General features: G+C 41.8%; 1 protein-coding gene across 6 annotated transcripts in view; it reads right to left on the minus strand.

Annotated features, from left to right (window-relative positions):
* Positions 1-22,978, minus strand: part of DPP8 (dipeptidyl peptidase 8) — a 76,036-nt gene that overhangs the window by 48,756 nt on the left and 4,302 nt on the right. For all 6 annotated transcript variants that reach the window (XR_013395679.1, XR_013395678.1, XM_015142500.3 and 3 more), the window contains 4 exons: positions 21,807-22,076; positions 16,408-16,520; positions 9,930-10,103; positions 7,198-7,366 (listed from right to left, as the gene is read on the minus strand). Coding sequence is in view for 4 of the 6 variants with exons in the window: in XM_001109670.5 (XP_001109670.3) it covers positions 7,198-7,366; positions 9,930-10,103; positions 16,408-16,520; positions 21,807-22,076 (726 nt within the window). In the remaining 2 variants the exon portion in view is untranslated. The remainder of the gene's footprint in view (positions 1-7,197; positions 7,367-9,929; positions 10,104-16,407; positions 16,521-21,806; positions 22,077-22,978) is intronic.

Here is a 22,978-nt window from a genome sequence, read left to right on the forward strand (position 1 = left end):
TGAACCCGGGAGGTGGAGGTTGCAGTGAGCCAAGATCATAACACCACTGCCCTCCAGCCTGGGTGACAGAACAAGACTCCATCTCAAAAAAAAAAAAAAAATTTGTGTCATGAGGACATGTTTACAATATACTTGAATAAAACAAATCAGATTACTGAATAGCATTTGCACTGTGATTCATTTATAAAAATGTTATAAAAATGCATTTTTAAAAAGTGCTGATATAAGCTGAAATATGATTATCTCCAAGTAGTAAGATTTCAAGGTTTTTAAAAATTGCTTTATAATTTACGAATTCTTAAATGTACTATTTTTGAAAAATACATATACTTATATGACCACACTCCTATCACCACTTACACTTCCAGTACCCAAGGATGTTTTCTCATGCTCCTTCCCAGTCAAGGCCCAGCCCCGACCCAGAAACAATCACTGATCTGATTCCTATCACCAGAGGTTACGTTTGCATATTCTAGAATTTCATGTAAATGAAATCATACAGTATATATATACTTGTGTTTGGATTCTTTTGAGTTTCATCAATATTGTTACATGTGTCAATAGTTAATTCCTGTTTATTGCTGAGTTGTGTTCCATTGCATACCATAGTTCTTTTATCTGTTAATAGATATCTTGCCTGTTTCCAGTTTCTGGCTATTATGAATAAAGATGCTATGAACATTATTACCGTGTAAGAATTTTTGTGGGCCAGGCATAGTGGCTCACACCTGTAATCCCAACATTTTGGGAGGCTGAGGAGGGCAGATTGCTTGAGCTCAGGAGTTTGAGACCAGCCTTGGCAACATAGCAAAACCCCGCCTCTATAAAAAATACAAAAATTAGCCAGGTGTGATGGCAGGTGCCTATGGTCCCAGTTACTTGGGAGGCTGAGGTAGGAGAATCACTTGAGCCCGGGAGGAGGAGGATGCAGTGAACCAAGATCACGCCACTGCACTCCAGCCTGGGTGACAGACTGAGATCATGTCTCAAAAAAGAAAAAAAAAAAAAAGGGAATTTTTGAGAACATGTGTTTTTGTTTCTTCTAAGTAAAATACCTACGAGTAATAAGGCTGGTTAGTGTCGTAAGTGTATGTTTAACTTCATAAGAAAGTACCAAACAGTTATCCAAAGTATTTCTATTATTTTACACTCTTACTATCGAAGTATGAAAGTTCTTCTCCAACATTTGGTGTTCTCAATATTTCTCACTTTAGCCAGTCTAGTAGGCATTACATATCTCATAGGGACTTTAATTTTTATTTTATTTTTGAGACAGGGTCTCGCTGTCACCAAGGGTAGAGTGCAGGGGTGAGATCTCAGGTCACTGCAGCCTTCATCTCTCGGTTCAAGTAATCCTCCTGTCTCAGCCTCCCAAGTAGCTGGGACACAGGCATGTGTCACTAAGCTCAGCTAATTTTTAAAAAAAATTTTGTAGAGATGAGGTCTCATTATGTTTCCCAGGTCTCATTATGTTTCCCAGCTCAAATCCCTGAGCTCAAGTAATCCTCTCACCTTGGCCTCCCAAAGTGCTAGGATTACAGGTATGAGCCACTGCACCTGGCCTGATTCTAATTTTACAGGCAAGTTTTATTATTTTTGCTTATCTATATTTTCTATACAGTGTGACATAATGTACAGTACCAACCAATGATTTGTTTATCCAAAAAGTTTGAATCCAAAAAGAAATATTTGGAATTCAGAATTTGGGAGATATTTCTTTTCTGTCATTTTCTTTCTTTCTCTCTCTCTCTTCCCTCCCTCCCTCCCTCATTTTTTTTTTTTTTTTTTAGACAGAGTTTCGCTCTTGTTGCCCATGCTGGAGTGCAATGGCGCCATCTCGGCTCACTGCAACCTCCACCTCCTGGGTTCAAGCGATTCTCCAACCTAAGCCTCCCGAGTAGCTGGGATTACAGGCATGCACCACCACCCCAGCTAATTTTGTATTTTTAGTAGAGACGAGGTTTCTCCATGTTGGTCAGGCTGGTCTTGAACTCCCAACCTCAGGTGATCCACCCACCTCAGCCTCCCAAAGTGCTAGGATTACAGGCATGAGCCATCGTGCCTGGCCAAGATTTTTCATATATTGTACATCTACCATAATACATTATGTAGTATCTCCAGCAGGGAAACCAAATACCTTGTAATCAAATACACCAATATTCTCGCAGCAAACTTATGAATAGGCACACTATGTAGGTAAGCATATTAAGTTTATAAATATCCTCAGGTTACTTCAGGTCAGGTGTTACTGCCAAATGAGTTTTAGTAACAACCTAATGAAAACTAAGCTCAGTTTTCAAAGTGTTTTGAATTTTGGAATTAATGATAGAGCCAAGACTATGAAGATAAGTAACCCTCATTTGTATCTTCTTACTGTTTATTATAGACTTCCATTATTATTTATTAAATGAATAAATAGTATCATCTCATCCTCTCAGTAAGTCATTTGAGAGCAGAAACTAGGATTTTACTACTTTTAAATTCCTCTATCACCAGGCAAAGAATAAACACATGTGCATACTGATTGACCAAATCCATCTCAAGTGGACTTTCACTTAGAAACCTATTGTGAGTGGAATAAGCTGATGACATTAACTCTCTACCTACTTTCTATCTAAGCACATACTTATACAACACTTACTATGTTTCAGGCACTATCCTAAATACTTCATATATATTAACTCATTAAAGCCTCATAACAACCCTATGTTGATGTGCTATTAACATCTGTTTTATAGATATGGAAACAAAGAGATGGGTTAAATAACCAAGGCCGCACAGTTAATAAATGGTAGACTTGAAATTCTACATTCTCTTTTTTTTTTTTTTTTTTTTTAGAGACAGGGTCTCTCTCTTTCATCTGCCACCAAGGCTGGCGTGCAGTGGTGCAATTACAGCTCACTCCAAGGCTGGAGAGCAGTGGAGCAACTGAGCCTGACTTCCCAGGCTCAAGTGATCCTCCCACCTCGGCTTCCAGAGTAGCTGAGAAACAGGCGCATGACACCATGTCTGGCTCATTTTTATTATTTTTTATTTTTTTGTAGAGAAAGGGTCTCCCCCTACGTTGCCCAGACTGGTCTTGAACTCCTGGGCTCAAGTGATCTTCCCACCTTGGCTTCCCAAAGTGCTGGGATTACAGACATGAGCCACTTCACCAGGCTCTACCTGTATTCTTAACTACTCTATTAATCCTGAAAATACACCGCATACCTACATACAACATGACAAAGAATAAAAACACTAGTATAATGTCCTGCAGGATTCCAGTGCTTTCCATTTTAAATTCTGCCAATCTTCACAAATCCTGTGGAAAACAATTTTACAGAAGAAAAAAAATTACTAAAAATGCCTTAACTCTGACAGTTATATCACAGCTTTGCAGTCTCAGCCTCAAGCACAATAACTGGTACATAGCAAGTGTCCAGTGTTTGCTGAAACATGAAAAAATGGGCTGGGTTTGTTGGCTCATGCCTATAATACCAGCAATTTAGGAGGCTGAGGTGAGAGAATCACTTGAGTCAAGGAGTTCAAGACCAGCCTTGACAACACAGGGAGACCTTGTCTCTACAAAAAAAGTTAAAAATTAGGCAGGCATGGTGGCACACACCTGTAGTCTCAGCTATTCAGGGGTGCTGAGATGGGAGGATTGCTGGAGCCCCGTCAAGACTGCAGTGAGCCAACAGGAGACCCTGTCTCAAAAAAATAGGAAAAAAAAAAAAAAAGCATGAAAAAATGGCTTGGATTTCCAAAACAGATTTATTAACTACCAACGTAATCTTTCTACTGCCATTGGTAGTAGAACAGCTGTTCTGATTTCCTGACTTCAAAGGGAGATCTATTAAACGCCAAAATCTGTACTTTTAACTTAAGGTTTTCCCTACTCCATCCCTTTGTCTCTATCCTATGCTCTAGATTTAGGCCATATAACTTGGATAACTGCAACAGTCAAGCTTTGGTGTTCCTGTCTCCACCCATGTTTCTTGAATTTAACTTCCACAAAGTATCCAGAGCAACTTATGGACAACATGATGATTATGATCACACAACTGTTAAAAACTTTTCCATGGACCCTCATATCATGATAAAGTCCATGTTCATTTACAGAAAATATGGTCTACCCTTGTCCTGGCCCTTATCTGCCAGTCTTTTGCTACTTCTTGACTCAGAACTTAGGCTTCAGGACCTTCACACTGCTTCTACCTCCTCACAAACACCACGATGTCTTTTGCATCAAGACCTTTCTCATGTAGTCGCTTTGTCAGGAGTGTACTGGATAATATATAGACATTACTTAGGATCAGTTTAGGTGTCATCTTTTCTGGAAAGCCTTCCCTGATCACTTTCCCACATTAGTGCTCTTATAAAACCCTATGTCTGGCCAGGTGCCGTGGCTCACGCCTGTTCTCAGCACTTTGGGAGGCGGAGGTGGGCGGATCACTTGAGGTCAGGAGTTCAACACCAGCCTGGCCAACATGGTGAAACCCCGTCTCTACTAAAAATACAAAAATTAACCAGGTGTGGTGGCATGCACCTGTAATCCCAGCTACTCATGAGGCTGAGGGATGAGAATCACTTGAACCCAGGAGGCAGACGTTACAGTGAGCTGAGATAACGCCACTGCACTCCAGCCTGGGCAATAGAGCGAGACTTTGCCACAAAAAACAAACAGGCTGAGCACAGTGGCTCATGCCTATAATCCCAGCACTTTGGGAGGCCGAGGTGGGTGTATCACAGGATCAGAAGATTGAGACCACCCTGGTCAACATGGTGAAACTGTCTGTACTAAAAATACAAAAAAAATTAGCCAGTAATCCCAGCTACTTGGGAGGCTGAGGCAGGGGAATCAACTGAACCCAAGAGGCGGAGGTTGCAGTGAGCAGAGATCACACCATTGCACTCCAGCCTGGGTGACAGAGTGAGACTCTGTCTCAAAAAAAAAAAAGAACAAAAAAAAAACAAACTTGAGAGAATATATATCATTTTGTTTTCCTACCTGTAACATATCTGTTAACAATGACTTTCTTTTTTTTTGAAGGAGTCTCGCTCTGTCACCCAGGCTGGAGTACAGTGGCACCATCTCAGCTCACTGCAAGCTCCGCCTCCCGGGTTCATGCCATTCTCCTGCCTCAGCCTCCCGAGTAGCTGGGACTACAGGCGCCCGCCACCACGCCCGGCTAATTTTCTGTATTTTTAGTAGAGACAGGGTTTCACCATATTAGCCAGGATGGTCTCGATCTCTTGACCTCATGATCGCCTGCCTCAGCCTCCCAAAAGTGCTGGGATTACAGGTGTGAGCCACCACACCTGGTCTGTAATTAATTTTAACTAATGATTGATGATGATGAGGGGATAATGATTAAGAAAGATGACAGTAAATCAGCTTTGTGAACGTAAGATTAAGCAAAAGTTAGACAAAAGAATTTTCAGTCTTCATCTTCATTATGGTACTTAATCTCTTTTTTTTTTGGAGACAGAGTCTTGCTCTTTGGTCCAGGCTGGAGTGCAGTGGCCAGATCTCAGCTCACTGCAAGCTCCGCCTCCAAGGTTCACGCCATTCTCCTGCCTCAGCCTCCCGAGTAGCTGGGACTACAGGCGCCCGCCACCTCGCCCGGCTAGTTTTTTGTATTTTTTAGTAGAGACGGGGTTTCACCGTGTTAGCCAGGATGGTCTCGATCTCCTGATCTCGTGATCCACCCATCTCGGCCTCCCAAAGTGCTGGGATTACAGGCTTGAGCCACCGCGCCCGGCCCATTATGGTACTTAATCTTAAACTCTGTTTCACGTGTTCAAAGAAAAAGCAATACACTATTTCCCATCTTTCATTTGTATGAAACCTTTAGAGGAAACCACAGCTTTCTGTGCTTTGAATACTGCTTAGTATTATCATAGCCACTTCGATAAAACTTAATTAAATATTCCCACAATATACATAGTTCTACAAAGTTCTATTTTTCCTATTATGACGATAACTAAGTAGGCTCTCCGAAACTGAAGGATAAATTTTTTTTGAGACAGGGTCTCACTCTGTCACCCAGGCTGGAGTGCAGTGGTGCAACCATGTCTCACTTTAGCCTCAACCTCCTAGGCTTGAGTGATCCGCCTGCCTCAGCCTCCTGAATAGCTGGGACTACAGGCATGTGCCACCACATCCAGCTAATTTTTTTTTTTTGGTAGAGACAAGGTCTTACTATGTTGCCCAGGCTTCCCCCTGTCTCAGTCTCAAGTAGTTTTATTTTATTTTATTTTATTTTATTTATTTGAGACAAGGTCTTGTTCTCTTGCCCAGGCTGGAGTGCAGTGGCGCGATCTCAGCCACTGCCACCTCCGCCCCCCAGGTTCAAGTAATTCTCCTGTCTCAACCTCCCTAGTAGTTGGGATTTACAGGCACGCACCACCATGCCCGGCTAATTTTTGTATTTTTAGTAGAGACAGGGTTTCACCATGTTGGCCAGACTGTCTAGAACTCCTGACCTCAGGTGATCCACCTGCCTTGGCCTCCCGAAGTGCTGGGACTACAGGCATGAGCCACCATGCCTGGCCTCAAGTAGTTTCTTAGAGTGTGTAATTGGTTTTTCTATCTGTTTCTCAAAAACAAAACTTATTTATTATTTTTTTTTTTTATTTTTGAGACAGTCTCACTCTGTCGCCCAGGCTGGAGTACAATGGTGCAATCATGGCTCACCACAGCCTCGACCTCCTGGACTCAAGTGATCCTCCTACCTCAGTCTCCCAGGTAGTTAGAATTACACACGCCACTATGCTCAGCTAATTTTTTGTATTTTTTTGGCAAACGGGGTGTCACCATGTTGCCCATCCTGGTCTTCAACTTCTGGGCTCAAACAATCTACCTGCCTCAGCCTCCCAGAGTCCTAGGAGCCACCATGCCCAGCCTAAAATTTTATTTTAATAACAAGAGTTCTATGAAAATTCTGGCAGTCTTATTAGGCTAAAAGAACAATCATGTCAGAGGTTCTTTTGTTGCACTGTTTGAAAATGAACATTAAGATAAAGCAGTATTATACATGTGGTACATACCAGTTATCCTCTGTACTTTTCTCTATTTTTAAAAAATTTTAAAGACTTGAATTTCAAACACAAAGATCACCCAGCTTGGTGATCTAATGTCAAAATGCAAGAAGCAAATTATACTTCAAAAAATACTGTTCAGAAAAGTAGATTTGAAGAACTATGCCTTACCATTGTGCACATAAGTGAGTCTCCTTTCTTCTCTGGTTACGATGTTAGATATCCAAATATCATTGCTATGTATAAAAGCAATCCAGTCTGGATCAGCAGGGCATAATTTTGGATCCATCCGTATGTTGGGACAACTAGTTTCCACTAAATTGGGCCTTAAAGGTTGTTGCTAGAAAAGTAAACAACATTCTAAGGTAAATATCAGGCTGACACATACATGTTCCAGCACGCTTCCTATATGAAGAAGAATATTTCTAGGTAAAATGTCAACAATGAGGCCAGGCGTGGTGGCTCACACCTGTAATCCCAGCACTTTGGGAGGCCAATGCAGGCGGATCACCTGATGTCAGGAGTTCAAGATCAGCCTGACCAACATAGTGAAACTGCATCTCTACCAAAAATACAAAAATTAGCTGGGCGTCGTGGTGGGCACCTATAGTCCCAGCTACTTGGGAGGCTGAGGCAGGAGAATCACTTGAACCCGGGAGGCAGCTATTGCAGTGAGCCAAGATAGTGCCACTGCACTCCAGCCTGGGTGACAGAGAGACTCAGTCTCAGGGGAAAAAAAAAAAAAGTCAACAATGATCATTGCTTCCCAGAAAAATATACTTTCCATTGCCTTAACTTACCAGAAAGGACTCATTTTTTTACTTTGAATGAAAAAGCTAAGGGTAATAGGAGAGGACATAAAGACAATAAAACAGTACTTCATAAATTTTGTTGCCCCAACCTGCCCCAATACCTCTTAAGAATATTTACTGTTCATTAAACATTGTTATTGAACACTTATTCATCAAATATTTTATTAAATATTTTAAAATTATTTTTACCAATATAAAATAGTTTGCTGATAAAAATGTAATAGAAGCCAGGATCATCACAATTCTCTCAAGAGTTCCTAAAGCTCATAATGAATTGCCTAGAATAAAACCAAACATAAGCCACTTGAGAGGCTGAGGCAAGAGGATCACTCGAGCCTAAAGTCCAAGACAAGCTGGGGCAATACAGTGGGACCCTCACCTCTAAAAAGAATTTTTTTAAATTAGTCGGGTGTGGCGGCACATATCTATAGCTACCCAGCTACTCAAGGAGGCCGAGGTGGGAGGATTGCTTGAGCCCAGGAGTTTGAGGCTGCAGTGAGCCATGATCTCGCCACTGTACTCCAGCCTGGGTGACAGAGCAAGACTCACTCCAAAGAAAAAAAAAAAAGTGTGTGTGTATATATATAATTTATTAAGATGAATTAGCTTTCAAGGGAAACAAAAAATTGCCTTGTGATAACGATCTTCCAAAATCTCCCTCAATGCTTACACAGGAAGTGGGAACTAATGCCCTTTACCCTTTTTTTTTTTTTTCTCTCTCTCTCTTTTAGGTAGTCTCACTGTCACCCAGGATGGAGGGCAGTGGAATGATCTCGGCTCACTGCAACCTCCATCCAACTCCCGGATTCAAGCAATTCTCGTGCTTCAGCCTCCCGAGTAGCTGGGACAACAGGTACGCCTGGCTAATTTTTGTATTTTTAGTAGAGACAGGGTTTCACCATGTTGGCCAGGCTGGTCTCAAACTCCTGACCTCAAGTGATCCACCCGCCTCAGCCTCCCAAAGTGCTGGGATTACAGGCGTAAGCCACTACCCATGGCCTACTCTATCTTTCTATACAGCAGGTATTTTTACCACTTTAAAATTTGTATCTTTTTTTTTTTTTTGAGACAGGATCTCACTCTGTCATCCACGCTAAAGTGCAGCGGCACAATCTTGGTGCACTACAACCTCTGCCTCCCAGGCTCAAGTGATCCTCCCACCTCAGCTTCCTGAGTAGCTGGGACTACAGGCGCATGCTAGCTTGCCTGGCTAATTTTTGCATTTTTTGTAGAGATGGGGTTTTGCCATGTTTTCCACACTGGTCTGGAACTCCTGGGCTCAAACAATCTGCCCACATCGGCCTCCCAAAGTGCTGGAATCATGGGCGTGAGCCACCGCGTCTGGCCTAAAAATGGCATCTTAATGTAACTAGAAAGATTATTAACTCTTTTGTTTTGAGATAAGGTATTTGTCTGTTATCTAGGCTGGAGTGCAGTGGCACAATCACAGTTCACTGTAGCTTGACCTCTAGGCTCAAGCGATCCTCCCATCTCAGACTCCTAAGTAGCTGGGATTAAAGGTGTGCACCACCATGCCCAACTAAGTTTTAAAAATTTTTTTGTAGAGACACGGGTCTCTCTCTGTTGCCTGAGCTGGTTAAAGAAAATTAGCTCCTAGGGCCGGGTATAGTGGCTCACGCCTGTAGTCCCAGCACTTTGGGAGGCCGAGACAGGCAGATAACCTAAGGTCGGGAGTTCGAGACCAGCCTGACTAACATGGAGAAACCCCATCACTACTTAAAATACAAAATTAGTCGGGGGCTGTGGTGCATGCCTGTAATCCCACCTACTTGGGAGGATGACGCAGGAGAATCGCTTGAAGCCAGGAGGCAGAGGTTGCGGTGAGCCGAGATGGCACCATTGCACTCCAGCCTGGGCAACAAGAGTGAAACTCTGCCTCAAAAAAAAAAAAAAAAATTAGCTCTTAAAATTGGAAACTAATCTCTATGTTTCTTGTTTTCACTGCTATTAAATTTCTTCGTTGGTGGGTAAACTGAAGTTTCTGGTTTGTTTATTAATTACCTTTCTGATTTGGGTGCAAATAACCTTTTGGATCCAAATCAGATTTAACCACTAGCAACTCCAACTTACCGTGAATCCTTGTGGCCCTCCATCTTTTACGTGATAAATTCCACTACCAGCTTGAAACAGAAATGTTCCACTTCCTTGGTGATAATCGTAAGAAGCAATTCCGACTGTTCCAATGCGTTTTCTTTCTCTTAATAGTTCTTCTTCTCGAGAATACATTCCATAGTCCAGTGTTGCCTAATGTGAAAGGAAAGTCACCTATTCCAGTCTTCTGAAAAACTGTCTTTTGCTTTCGGCACTGAAATCCTAGAATCTCCAACATTATTGACTCTACATTTTTTTTTCAGCCTTCTAATTCACCGAGCATGGTCTACATGTTAAGTGACCCCAAAATTTGCTGGCAACTTTAAGCAGATTAACTTTAGGAAATCTGCTGAAAGATTTCCTAGTAAAGGTCTTTAGATGATTACTGTATACATTAGAGAACAAGAATAAAGTCTAATCATGTTGGCATTCAAGACTTTCTACAACTTAACTGTAATTTAGTAGCCAGCACACAGTTAAGAGCACAGACTTCTAAGTCAAGTGGTTTGAATCCAAGCTTTGACCCTTCACTAGAAGTCTAACCTTGAGAAAGTAGCTTAATTTATTCAAAAGTAATTGTCTTCATTTTCAAAATAGTAATAAATCATCTACATCAGCTTTGTGAAGATTTAGATAAAATACGTACAATGTTTAGCACAATGACTGACACAGATTAAGCTCTCAAATGTGTCAGCTGTTATTAATACCCTTCCACTATACTAGCAATACTCCTCTTACTAAAACCTTAGAGGTCAAGCTGGTCACATCACTGATCTAAATAAAACTTAATGAGTGGTTTTCTGTCTCCTGGTCTTTGTCTGTTCTACCCCTCTTCCCTGGACTCTTGGAAGAATGCTTTTCTTTCTACCTATCCCAGTTTACTTATACCCCAAAACCTTGCTTGAATTCTCAGCTAGCAAAGTTTTCCAATTTTCCAATTCACTATTTCACAGTGATTTCTTTTTTTTTTTTTGAGACAAAACTCTCACTCTGTTGCCCGGGCTGGACTGCCGTGGCGTGATCTCAGCTCACTACAACCAGGTGATTCTTGTGCCTCAGTCTCCTGAGTAGGTGGGATTACACGCATGTACCACCATGCCCAGCTAATATTTTGTATTTTTAGTAGAAATGGAGTTTCGCCATGTTGGCCTGGCTGGTCTCAAACTCCTGGTATCAAGTGATCTGTCCACCTTCGCCTCCCAGCGCTGGCAAAGAAGTGATTTCTTTCATTTATGTCCTAAATTATTTATAGGAGTTACTGTCTGTTACTTATTTAACAATGGTATTGTTTTTCGCTTTTTCAGGATATTTGCTAAGTAAATGGAAAACAAAAAAACTTCAGAGCAGAATCTCTGTGGTTTTCTTTTCCTACTTAAAACATATTTGTTATAATGTCTCTCAAAGAAAGTTTGTGGCTGGGCGTGGTGGCTCGTGCCTGTAATCCTAGTACCTTGAGAGGTCGAGGCAGGTGGATCACCCACGGTCAGGAGTTCAAGTCCAGCCTGACCAACACAGTGAAACCCCACCTCTACTAAAAATACAAAAATCAGCCGAGCATGGTGGTGCGCATCTGTAGTCCCGGCTACTAGGGAGGCTGAGGCAGGAGAATTGCCTGAACCTGGGAGGCGGAGGTTGCAGTGAGCCAAGATCATGCCACCTCACTCCAGCCTGGGTGACAGAGCAAGAATCTGTCTCAAAAAAAAAAAGAATGAAAATTATACTTTAAATGTTATTTAAAAAAACATACGCTGACCTAATAGTAGTGGGTTATCAGAACCTATTAACATTAGTGTCACTAAAGTTGGTATACAACCCCTAACTGCTAAATTTGACTGACATTAAAATAAAAAAAGAAAACAAAAATACTTAGTAGTAAATTTAACCAAAGAAGAACAAGATGTGTATAAGGGAAACTGTGAAACACTGTTCAAAGAAAGTAAAGATCTAAATAAATAGAAAGACATCACATATGCATGGATTGGAATACAGTGTAAATGCCTATCAAAATTCCAAAAGCCTTTTTTCCAGATATAGACAAGCTGACCCTAATAATATTCACATAGAATTGCATGAGACACAGAATACTCAAAGCAATCTTGAAACACAATGAAGTTTTTTTTTTGTTTTGTTTTGTTTTGTTTTTTTTGAGACGGAGCCTTGCTCTGTTGCCCAAGCTGGAGTGCAATGGTGTGATCTCGGCTTACCGCAACCTCTGCCTCCCGGGTTCAAGAGATTCTTCTGTGTCAGCCTTCCGAGTATCTGGGATTACAGGCATGCACCACCATGCCCAGCTAATTTTGTATTTTTATTAGAGAGGGGGTTTCTCCATGTTGATGAGGCTGGTCTCGAGCTCCTGATCTCAGGTGATCCACCCGCCTCAGCCTCCCAAAGTGCTGGGATTACAGGCGTGAGCCACCGTGCCCAGCCTGAAGTATTTCTTTATTTATTATTGATTACTTTTTTTTTTTTTTTGAGACAGTCTCTCCCTCGGTCACCCTAGCTGGAGTGCAGCGGTGCCATCTCAGCTCACTGCAACCCCTGCCTCCTTGGCTCACGTGATTCTCCTGCCTCAGCCTCACGAGTAGCTGGGACTACAGGCGCCCATCCCACACCTGGCTAATTTTCATTTATTATTATTTTTTGAGATGGAGTCTTGCTCTGTCGCTCAGGGTGGAGTGCAATGACACAATTTAAGCTCACTGCAACCTCTGCCTCCCGGGTTCAACCGATTCTCTCACATCAGCCTCCCGAGTAGCTAGGATTACAGGCACCTGCCAACATGCCTGACTTTTAAAAAATATTTTTAGTAGAGATGGGGTTTTACCATATTGGCTGGGGTGGTCTTGAACTCCTGACTTCAGGTGATCCACCCGCCTCGGCCTCCCAAAGTGCTGAAATTATAGGCATGAGTGACTGCACCCAGCCTGTTCTATATTTTTTTAGTAGAGATGGGGTTTCACCATGTTGGTCAGCCTGGTCTTGAACTCCTGGCCTCAAGTGATCCACCCTCCTTGGCTTCCCAAAGTACTGCGATTACAGGCATCAGCCACTCTGCCTGGGCCGTTTTAAAAAAAATTGTGGGCCAGGCGCAGTGGCTCACGCCTATAATCCCAGCACTCTGGGAGGCCGAAGTGGGAGGATCACCTGAGGTCAGAAGTTTGAGACCAGAAAGACCAACATGGAGAAACCCCTTCTCTACTAAAAAATACAAAATTAGCCGGGTATGGTGGCGCATGCCTGTAATTACAGCTACTTGTGAGGCTGCGGCAGGAGAATAGCTTGAACCCGGGAGGCAGAGGTTGCAGTGAGCCGAGATTGTGCCATTGCACTCAGGCCTGGGCGACAAGAGTGAAACTCCATTTAAAAAAAAAAAAAAAAAGGCTGGGCATGGTAGCTCACGCCTGTAATCCCAGCACTTTGGGAGGCCGAGACGGGTGGATCACGAGGTCAGGAGATCGAGACCATCCTGGCTAACACGGTGAAACCCTGTCTCTACTAAAAATACAGAAAATTAGCCGGGCGTGGTGGCGGGCACCTGTAGTCCCAGCTACTCAGGAGGCTGAGGCAGGAGAATGGCATGAACCTGGGAGGTGGAGCTTGCAGTGAGCTGAGATCGTGCCACTGCACTCTAGTCTGGGAGACACAGCGAGACTCCGTCTCAAAAAAAAAAAAAAAAAAAATTGCAGTAGGGCCAGGCGCGGTGGCTCATGCTTGTAACCCCAGCACTTTGGGAGGCCGAGGTAGGCGGACTACAAGGTCAAGAGATCAAGACCATCCTGGCCAACACGGTGAAACCCTGTCTCTACTAAAAATACAAAAATTAGCTAGGAGTGATGGCGCACGCTGTAGTCCCAGCTACTCAGGAGGCTGAGGCAGGAGAATCAATTGCTTGAACCCGGGAGGCAGAGGTTGCGGTGAGCTGAGATTGTGCCACTGCACTCTAGCTTGAGCTCAGGAAGTTAAGGCTGCGGTGAGCTGTGATCACACACCACTGGACTCCAATTTGGGTGAGAGTGAAATGTTGTCTCAATTTTTTAAAAAAATTGGTATCCTGGCCGGGCGCGGTGGCTCAAGCCTGTAATCCCAGCACTTTGGGAGGCCGAGACGGGCGGATCATGAGGTCAGGAGATCGAGACCATCCTGGCTAACACGGTGAAACCCCGTCTCTACTAAAAATACAAGAAAATTAGCCGGGCGAGGTGGCGGGCGCCTGTAGTCCCAGCTACTCGGGAGGCTGAGGCAGGAGAATGGCGTGAACCCGGGGGAGCGGGTTGCAGTGAGCCGAGATCGCGCCACTGCACTCCAGCCTGGGGCACAGAGCAAGACACCGCGTCAAAAAAAAAAAAAAAAAAAATTGGTATCCTTTAGAGATACATACTGATGTATTTCAGGAATGACATATCTGGTATCTTCTTTAATATCGTCTGAGCAGGGCCAGGCGCGGTGGCTCACACCTGTAATCCCAGCACTTTGGGAGGCCAAGGCAGGCAGATCACGAGGTCAGGAGACTGAGACCATCCTGGCTAACACAGTGAAACCCCATCTCTACCAAAAATACAAAAAATTGGCTGGGCACGGTGGCAGGCGCCTGTAGTCCCAGCTACTAGTTAGGCTGAAGCAGGAGAATGGTGTGAACCCAGAAGGCAGAGCTTGCAGTAAGCAGCGATGGCACCACTGCACTCCAGCCTGGGCAACAGTGAGACTCTGTCTCAAAACAAACAAAGAAAAAATCTGAGCAGTAGGGGTGGGGGGTTGTGAGGGGAAGTTAGTAGGGCTACAATCAACGCTGATGTCTAAGATTTAATCCTTGTTGAAAATATTTCACATTATTCTACTTTTGCATGCTTTAAAAATTTCCATTATAAAAGTTTAAAAAACTTTTGCCAATTTTTCTATGAGAAAATTATCATTATTTTAGTTAAAGACACTGGTCTTAGAATAAGAAATTTTTTCTGTTTTAAAGAAAAGTCACATGCCTATGTAAAGGGCAAATGTTCATAATAAACAGTTGCAGTGAAAACGATTAGTTGTGGCCAGGTGCAGTGGCTCACACCTGTAATCCCAGTACTTTGGGAAGCTGAGGCGGTGGATCACTTGAGGCCAAGAGTTCGAAACCAGCCTGGGCGACATGGTGAAACCCTGTCTCTACTGAAAATACAAAAATTAGCCAGGCAAGGTGGTGTGCACCTATAATTCCACCTACTTGGGAGGCCGAGGCAGGAGAATCACTTGAACCTGGGAGGCAGAGGTTACAGTGAGCTGAGATGGCGCCACTGCACTCCAGCCTGGGTTACAGAGTGAGACTGTGTCTCAAAAAAAAAAAAAAAAAAAAAGAGATTAGTTGTTATGTTTTTTTGTTTTAAATTTCTATGAGAAACAGCACATTCGTGTTATTCAATTAACAAATACTTGGCCCAGGCCAGGTGCGGTGGCTCACGACTATAATCCCAGCACTTCAGGAGGCCAAGGTGGGTGGATCACAAGGTCAGGAGATTGAGACCATCCTGGCTAACACGGTGAAACCCCAGTTCTACTAAAAATACAAAATTAGCTGCGCACGGAGGCGCATGCCTGTAATCCCAGCTACTTGGGAGTCTGAGGCAGAAGAATTGCTTGAACTCAGGACGTGGAGGTTACAGTGAGCTGAGATTATGTCATTGAACTCCAGCCTGGGCAACAAGAGCAAAACTCCATCTCAAAAAAAAAAATGATAATAATAAATGAATAAATACTCACTGTAAAAAGAGTAATAAGAACCAAAGAAGCAAACAATTGTACTAAAACATTATCTTTGGGGTATTTTCAACAATGTACTTTCTTATCTAAAGATAAAATCAGCCAGGTGAAGTGGCTCACTCCTGTAATTCCAGCACTGTGGAAAGCTGAGGCAGGCAGATTGCTTGAACCCAGGAGTTTGAGACCAGCCTGGACAACATAGCAAGACCCCCCATCTTATTAAACATATATAAAATAGTTTAAAAACAAAAAATAAAGATAAAATATTGGGGGAAATAAAACCCCAACCTTTGATTTTACATAAATGGAATTATACTATTTAGAAGGTAAAACTGAACTTTGTACCTTTATTTTAGTGCTGTTACTGAGCTTTAAAACTACAAAATCAATTACAATATATAAATAAGCCTTTCTGGAAATAATTATCAGTTCTTTTCTGTGAACAGCTCCTTTAAAAAATGTGAGAAAAACATAAGTACAAAGTTTATGAAAGGGAAATGCAGTTAAACAGGGAGAAAGCAGTTTAAAAAACTGAATTTTATTATCTCTTAGTTTCATATATCAAGAATTAAATGGAATTTCAGGGTCACACATACAAAAACATAAAAAGTTTTAACTTTTTTTATTTACATCTACTTTAAATATAAAATCCCAACTTTTAAATAAATGCAGTATCTGAACACATACACCAAATCATAGGAATAACAACATTTAATCCTACCTGAAAAAGATCCAAAAGAGGCTTCCAAGAGAGCATTAGGACTGCTGCTCTATTGATAGTTTTGGGAATTTCAGAATAAAACAGTGTATTTTCTCTGTTCTCGCCAGACATGGCTATAGGAGAAAGCAATCATTTATTATTATTTTTTCGAATAGCATTCTTACGACAGTCACAGTTGCAAGTATATAATGCCTTCTATACACTGCAATATTTTGCACTCTATGGGATTTATAATGAATGTTAACAAGTAGAAGGTGCTTATGCCATACACCATAAAAATTTTCAATAAAACCAAGGCTAGCCTGGCCCAGTACACATGCCTATAATCCCAGCTACTTGGGAGGCTAAGGTGTGAGGATCACTTGAACCCAGGAATTCAGGACAAGCCTAGGCAACATAGCAAGATCCCATCTTAAAACAACAACAACAACAACAAAAAGAAACCTGAGACTTTAAAGAAAAATGCTCAGGTTTCATTCTGGTAATCAGATCTTAGTCCCTCTCAAAATAAACATAAAAGTATGTAAGTTACTGTGTAAAGAAAAGTTAAGTACCATTTTCAGAATTTTTTAAAAATTGTGAGTCCTGGCCGGGCGCGGTGGCTCAAGCCTGTAATCCCAGCACTTTGGGAGGCCGAGGCGGGCGGATCACAAGGTCAGGAGATCGAGACCACAGTGAAACCCCGTCTCTATTAAAAATACAAAAAATTAGCCGGGCGCGGTGGCAGGCACCTGTAGTCCTAGCTACTCAGGAGGCTGAGGCAGGAGAATGGCGTGAACCCAGGAGGCGGAGCTTGCAGTGAGCCGAGATCGCACCACTGCACTCCAGCCTGGGCAACAGCGTGAGATTCCGTCTCCAAAAAAAAAAAAAAAAATTGTGAGTCCTTTACCAGTTGGCAACAGGCTCATGAGATTCCAATGTAACAACTTCAGATTACTGTTTCTTCTGTTTCTGAAACATTTAAAGTGCTTACTTGGAAACACATAGATCTAACTGAATTCTAGTTTTTATTCATTATAAAAGTTCTATAGGCTAGGCGTGGTGGCTCATGCCTATAATCCCAGCACTTTGGGACACCAAGGCAGGCAGATCATTTGAAATCAGGAGTTCGAGACCAGGCTGGCCAACATGGTGAAACCCTGTCTCTACGAAAAAGACAAAAAAATTAGTTGGGTGTGGTGGCATGTTCCCGTAATCCCAGTTACTTAGGTGGCCGAGGCAGAAGAATTGCTTGAACCCAGGAGACAGAGATTGCAATAAGCCGAGATCACACCACTGCACTCCGGCCTGGGCAACAGAGCAAGACTCCATCTCAAAAAAAAAAAAAAAAAAAAAAAAAAAGTTCTGTAACAATAATCGTTAATAAGACCTTTAGGGTTTCCAATAAAATTATATTAATATTAAAACAACACAGAATCTGGCATCTGATCTGCTGAAAATCTCTTTGTCCTTTATTGGGGAAGGGCGAATGAAAAAGGTCTAAATTAAGCAGAAGTCAAATCAATTCTGTGAAATCATGTGATAACTAGATGGGAAGATAACAGCAGCGTAGAGTGAGTTACATATAAAAGTTACATATAAAAGACTGACAGAAACACTATGGTTATGAAGATGTGAATCAAAGAAAACATAAACAAGGTAAAACAAAGCCTTTCTACTCTAAAAAGGTATTACTGGCCAGGCGTGGTGGCTCATGCCTGTAATCCCAGCACTTTGGGAGGCTGAGGTGGGTGGATCACCTGAAGTTGGGAGCTCGACACCAGCCTGACCAACACGGAGAAACCCTGTCTCTACTAAAAATACAAAATTAGCCAGGTGTGGTGGCACATGCCTGTAATCCCAGCTACTCGGGCGACTGAGGCAGGAGAATCACTTGAACGCGGGAGGCAGAGGTTGCAGTAAGCCGAGATCACTCCACTGCACTCTAGCCTGGGTAACAAGGGCAAAACTCCAACTCAAAAAAAAAAAAAAAGGTATTGCTTCCAAAAAGCTGAAGGAGTGAAGGAAGGAAAAAATAAATCACACAGAAATAACAAGAAATCTCCTGGGTGAAAGAGACCCTTGACCTGTGTTTCTGAATTATTAATGCCAGCAGAAGGTAGTCTAGGGAAAGGTGTGGTTAACTTCCATGCTAACCCTCATGAGGATGAGCCTCCAAATAACCACATATTTTTTTTATCCTCTTATTTTTCTAATTAGTTTACATTGCCTTTGGAGTAGAAAGTTATATATCCACTGACATTTACTTCAGCACTCAATTTTGTGTAAAATCTACTTTGTAGATTCCCAAGTTGCTCTGTTATAGAATTCTTAAGACTGTGGTCACCCATCAATACCATTCACAATTTTACAAAATGTGATCATATCCTCCTTAACCATTCTCTTTCTAAGAGCCTTCGGTCTTAAAATATTAAAAGAAAAATTGGTTTTCTTCTCTCCTCAATAACAGCCATTCCCCACAATCATTTCATTTGCCCCTCCCTATATGCTCCTAGTTCCAACTAGGAGCTTTATCCATCACCAGTAAAAATTTCCCCAGAACATTCTATGTTCTGACATAAGCACAAAATGGGCTTTTCTCATGCTTTCCTAATGGTATTTATCGGTCTTTAGAGCTACAGCAGTCAATTTGGTCCCATGTCTTCAGGCAACAGTATCAATGAGTCCTGTTTCTCTTTAGGATAGCATGACAAAGAACAAGAGGCAAAATTAAGCATGCGATAAAGTAAAATGCTAATGTAACAAAATGCTTGTTACTAAATAATAGAGCTTCTTCTAAGCATACCACATTTGGAATAAGGGCTCTCAAAAACGTATAATTTCTTATAAAAGATTTCTGGCCAGGTGTGGTGGCTCATGTCTGCAATGCCAGCACTCTGGGAGGCTGAGGTGGGCAGATAGCTTAGGAGTTGGAGACAAGCCTGAGCAACATGGTGAAACCCCATCTCTACCAAAAATACAAAAATTAGCTGGGCATAGTGGTGTGTGCCTATAGTCCCAACTACTTGGGAGGCTGAGATGGGAGGATGGCTTAAGCCTGGGAGGTGGAGGTTGCAGTTAGCCAGATCACACCACTGCACTCCAGCCTAGGCAACAGAGTGAGACCCCATTTCAAAAAAGGAAAAAAAAAAAAAAGGCCGGGTTTGGTGGCTCACGCCTGTAATCCCGGCTGAGGCAGGTAGATTGCCTGAGTTCAGGAGTTCCAGATCAGCCTGAACAATATGGCAAAACCCCTGCCTCTATGAAAAAACAAAACAAAACATAAATTAGCTGGGCATGGTGGCACACGCCTGTAGGTCCAGCTACTTGGGAGATTGTGGCGGGAGGATCACTTCAGCCTGGGAGGTCAAGGGTGCAGTGAGCCAAGATCATGCCACTGCACTCCAGTCTAGATGACAGAGACCCTGTCTCAAAAAATAATAATTAATAAATAATTAAAAAATAAACAAACGTGGGACAATTCTACAAAGGATTAATTCACTTATTATATAAAAGGCTTCAAATCATTAAGAAAAAGAAACCCTCTTCAGGGGTTGGGTGGAAAAAGAAAAGAACTTTAAAAAAGAAAAAAGAAACCCAACCCAATTAAAAACCAAATATTATAGACTGTGACTGCACAGAAAAGAAATACAAATGGCTTTTTTTTTTTCTTTACTTGAAATGAAGTCTCTCGCTGTGTTGTCCAGGCTGGAGTGCAGTGGCACGATCTCAGCTCACTGCAACCTCCACCTCCCAGGTTCAAGCAATTCTCCTGCCTCAGCCTCCCAAGTAGCTGAGATTACAAGTGTGTGCTACTACACCTGGCTAATTTTTGCATTTTTAGTAGAGACACGGTTTCACCATGTTGGCCAGGCTGGTCTCAAACTCCTGACCTCAAGTGATCCGCCAGCCTCAGCCTCCCAAAGTGCTGGGAATACAGGCATGAGCCACTGTGCCCAGCCACAAATGGCTTTTCAAGCATGTGAAACGATGCTCAACCTCACTCATAAGAGAAATAAAATAAAAACAATGAGAAACTGCCGTTCACTAATCAGACTGGGAAAGTTAAAAAAGTTTAATTACTCACTATTGGTGTATGCATGGAGAAATAGATAATCTGAGATAATGTTCATGGCAGTATAAACTCTTTGGAAGGGGAGCTCAGTAATATCAATCAAAATTCAAAATATATATACCCTTTTTCCCAGCAATTCCACTCTTAGGAATTAGTTCTACAGGTATATTCACGCATGTGCAAAATGATCTAATATAGTGACATTCACTTCCTCTTCTTTTGTAACAGCAGATCAGAAAAACCGAAATGCCATTACTGGAGGTCTGGTTAAGTAAACTATGGCACAATTATATAATGGAATATTCTGAGTTGTTAAAAAAGAATGAATCCCAGCCTGAGCAACATGGCAAAACTCTGTCTCTACAAAAAAATTCAATAAAGTAGCTGGTTATGGCGGCACGTGAACATTATTAGAGGTCTGGTTAAGTAAAATATGGCACAATTATATAATGGAATATTCTGAAGTTATTAAAAAAAATTAATCCCAGCTTGAGCAACATGGCAAAACTCCATTTCTATAAAAAAAAAAAATACAAAAAATTAGCTGGCCGTGGTGGCATGCACCTGTAGTCCCAGCTACCAGGGAGGCTGGGGTGGAAGGATTGTTTGAGCCTGGGAGGTCAAGGCTGCAGTGAGCCATTAGTGTGCCACTGCACTCCAACCTGGGTGACAGAGTGAGACCCTGTCTCAAAAAAAAAAAAAAATCTAAAATTATCACATGAATTCATGCAGACATCTTTAATATCTCTATACACATATACATACACACACACTGCACACGCACACAAATAAATAAAACACTTATATGCACACATTCATATAAACGAATAAAACTTATACTGGAAAAATTCTGGAGGAAGGGAAGGAACCTATCTTTAAAATTTTAACCAACAAGATAGTAAATCAGTAGATTAACATATTTAATTTAGGCAGACATTAAATCTGGAGTGACTGGACTTGGGAAGAAGAGACCAAAAACAACCTTGGATCAAAAAAACAAAAGCAGCAGCTGTTGAGTGGGAACAAACTAATGGTTTTATTGTTTGTTTTCCTAATCAGACCATCTAAAGAAAGGCATTTCAAGCTAGCTTTAGGAAGAAGCAATTTCTAGCATCTTTGATTTTGAAAAATGATCATGATCAATTCATGGTTTGTTACCTACAAGTAAAAATAAAGTTAATGCAATACAACAAAATCGAATTCTTCAAATTAAAAGCTTTTTTCCTTTAATGGAACCAAAAGTCGCGAATTTATTTATTCATCAAACTTTGAGTGTCAATTATATCTAGAGTTAAGTTTGACTTAAGAGATCATTTTCTCTCAGGAACTATGACTTTGTACTCACCAAGGTAATAGATTCTGTCTGAATGAGGCCCATCTGGATCATTCCTCTTCACAAACATGAAATCATGTGGTGCCTTAGCCATCATGTAGCCATGATATTTTCTGGTATCAGCAAGCAGCTTTTTAAGCTGACTCCAGGAATACCGCTCAACATAAAACGGCTCCAATTTAGGCCGATCCTGTGATTCAATATTCTCCTCACAGTCTGCAGTTTCAAATATCTCAACACCCAGCTGTTCTGTTTCCATTGCTGCTGCCATGTTGCATTTTCCTAGAAAAACAAGGCACATGAAGCTGTTCACAGGTCTGTCTTCTATTATCAGAATGATTCTCTGATAGGTTCAAAAAAAAAAGCGGGGGGAGTGGGGAGGGCAAGAAAAAAATTCTTTTTAGCACAGCTGCAATGAAACCTAGTAAGAAAAGCAATAGCTCTCCCTTCCGTGTTCAGTTTAAAAATGAAATTAAAAAAAAAATTGAGGTCAGGTCTACTTCGCAGTGCCTATAAATCCCTTTGGTAACTTTTATAAAAGGCTCTCCTTAGGTATTTCTTGCCAAAACTCCCTTTTCTTTCCCACATTGGAAGGAAACAGGCCATTTGCCAGTTGGCTGCTATGCTCCACCCAAGAGCATGTCAATAGCGAAGCTAACTCTGCCAAGGAAGCTAAGTGTTTTGCATTTTAAAAAGTAACACATTTGGTAAGTGTGGATTTTTTTCAGCTAACAGAAATAACCACAACTAATGAGAACGGTAATAAAAATGTCAAAAATAACATGCATGTAATAACCTTCCTAGGATACTTCTCCAAGATAATATATTGTTTCCTTTTAAACAGAAAGCCAAACAAAACACTTGACTGGCTGGTACATTTTCAAGTCTTCTGCTCTTGCCTATACATCACTATCATCTTCATTTGTGGTGACTCTATTTTTTTTTTTTTTTTTTTGAGACGCAGTCTTGCTCTCTTATCCAGACTGGAGTGCAGTGGGACCATCTTGGCTCATTGCAAGCTCCACCTCCCAGGTTCATGCCATTCTCCTGCCTCAGCCTCCCGAGTAGCTGGGACTACAGGCGCCTGCCGCCACGCTCGGCCACTTTTTTGTATTTTTAGTAGAGATGGGGTTTCACTGTGTTAGCCAGGATGGTCTCAATCTCCTGACCTCATGATCCGCCCA

The sequence above is a fragment of the Macaca mulatta genome, chromosome 7, assembly GCF_049350105.2.
Source record: "Macaca mulatta isolate MMU2019108-1 chromosome 7, T2T-MMU8v2.0, whole genome shotgun sequence".
NCBI lineage: Eukaryota > Metazoa > Chordata > Mammalia > Primates > Cercopithecidae > Macaca > Macaca mulatta.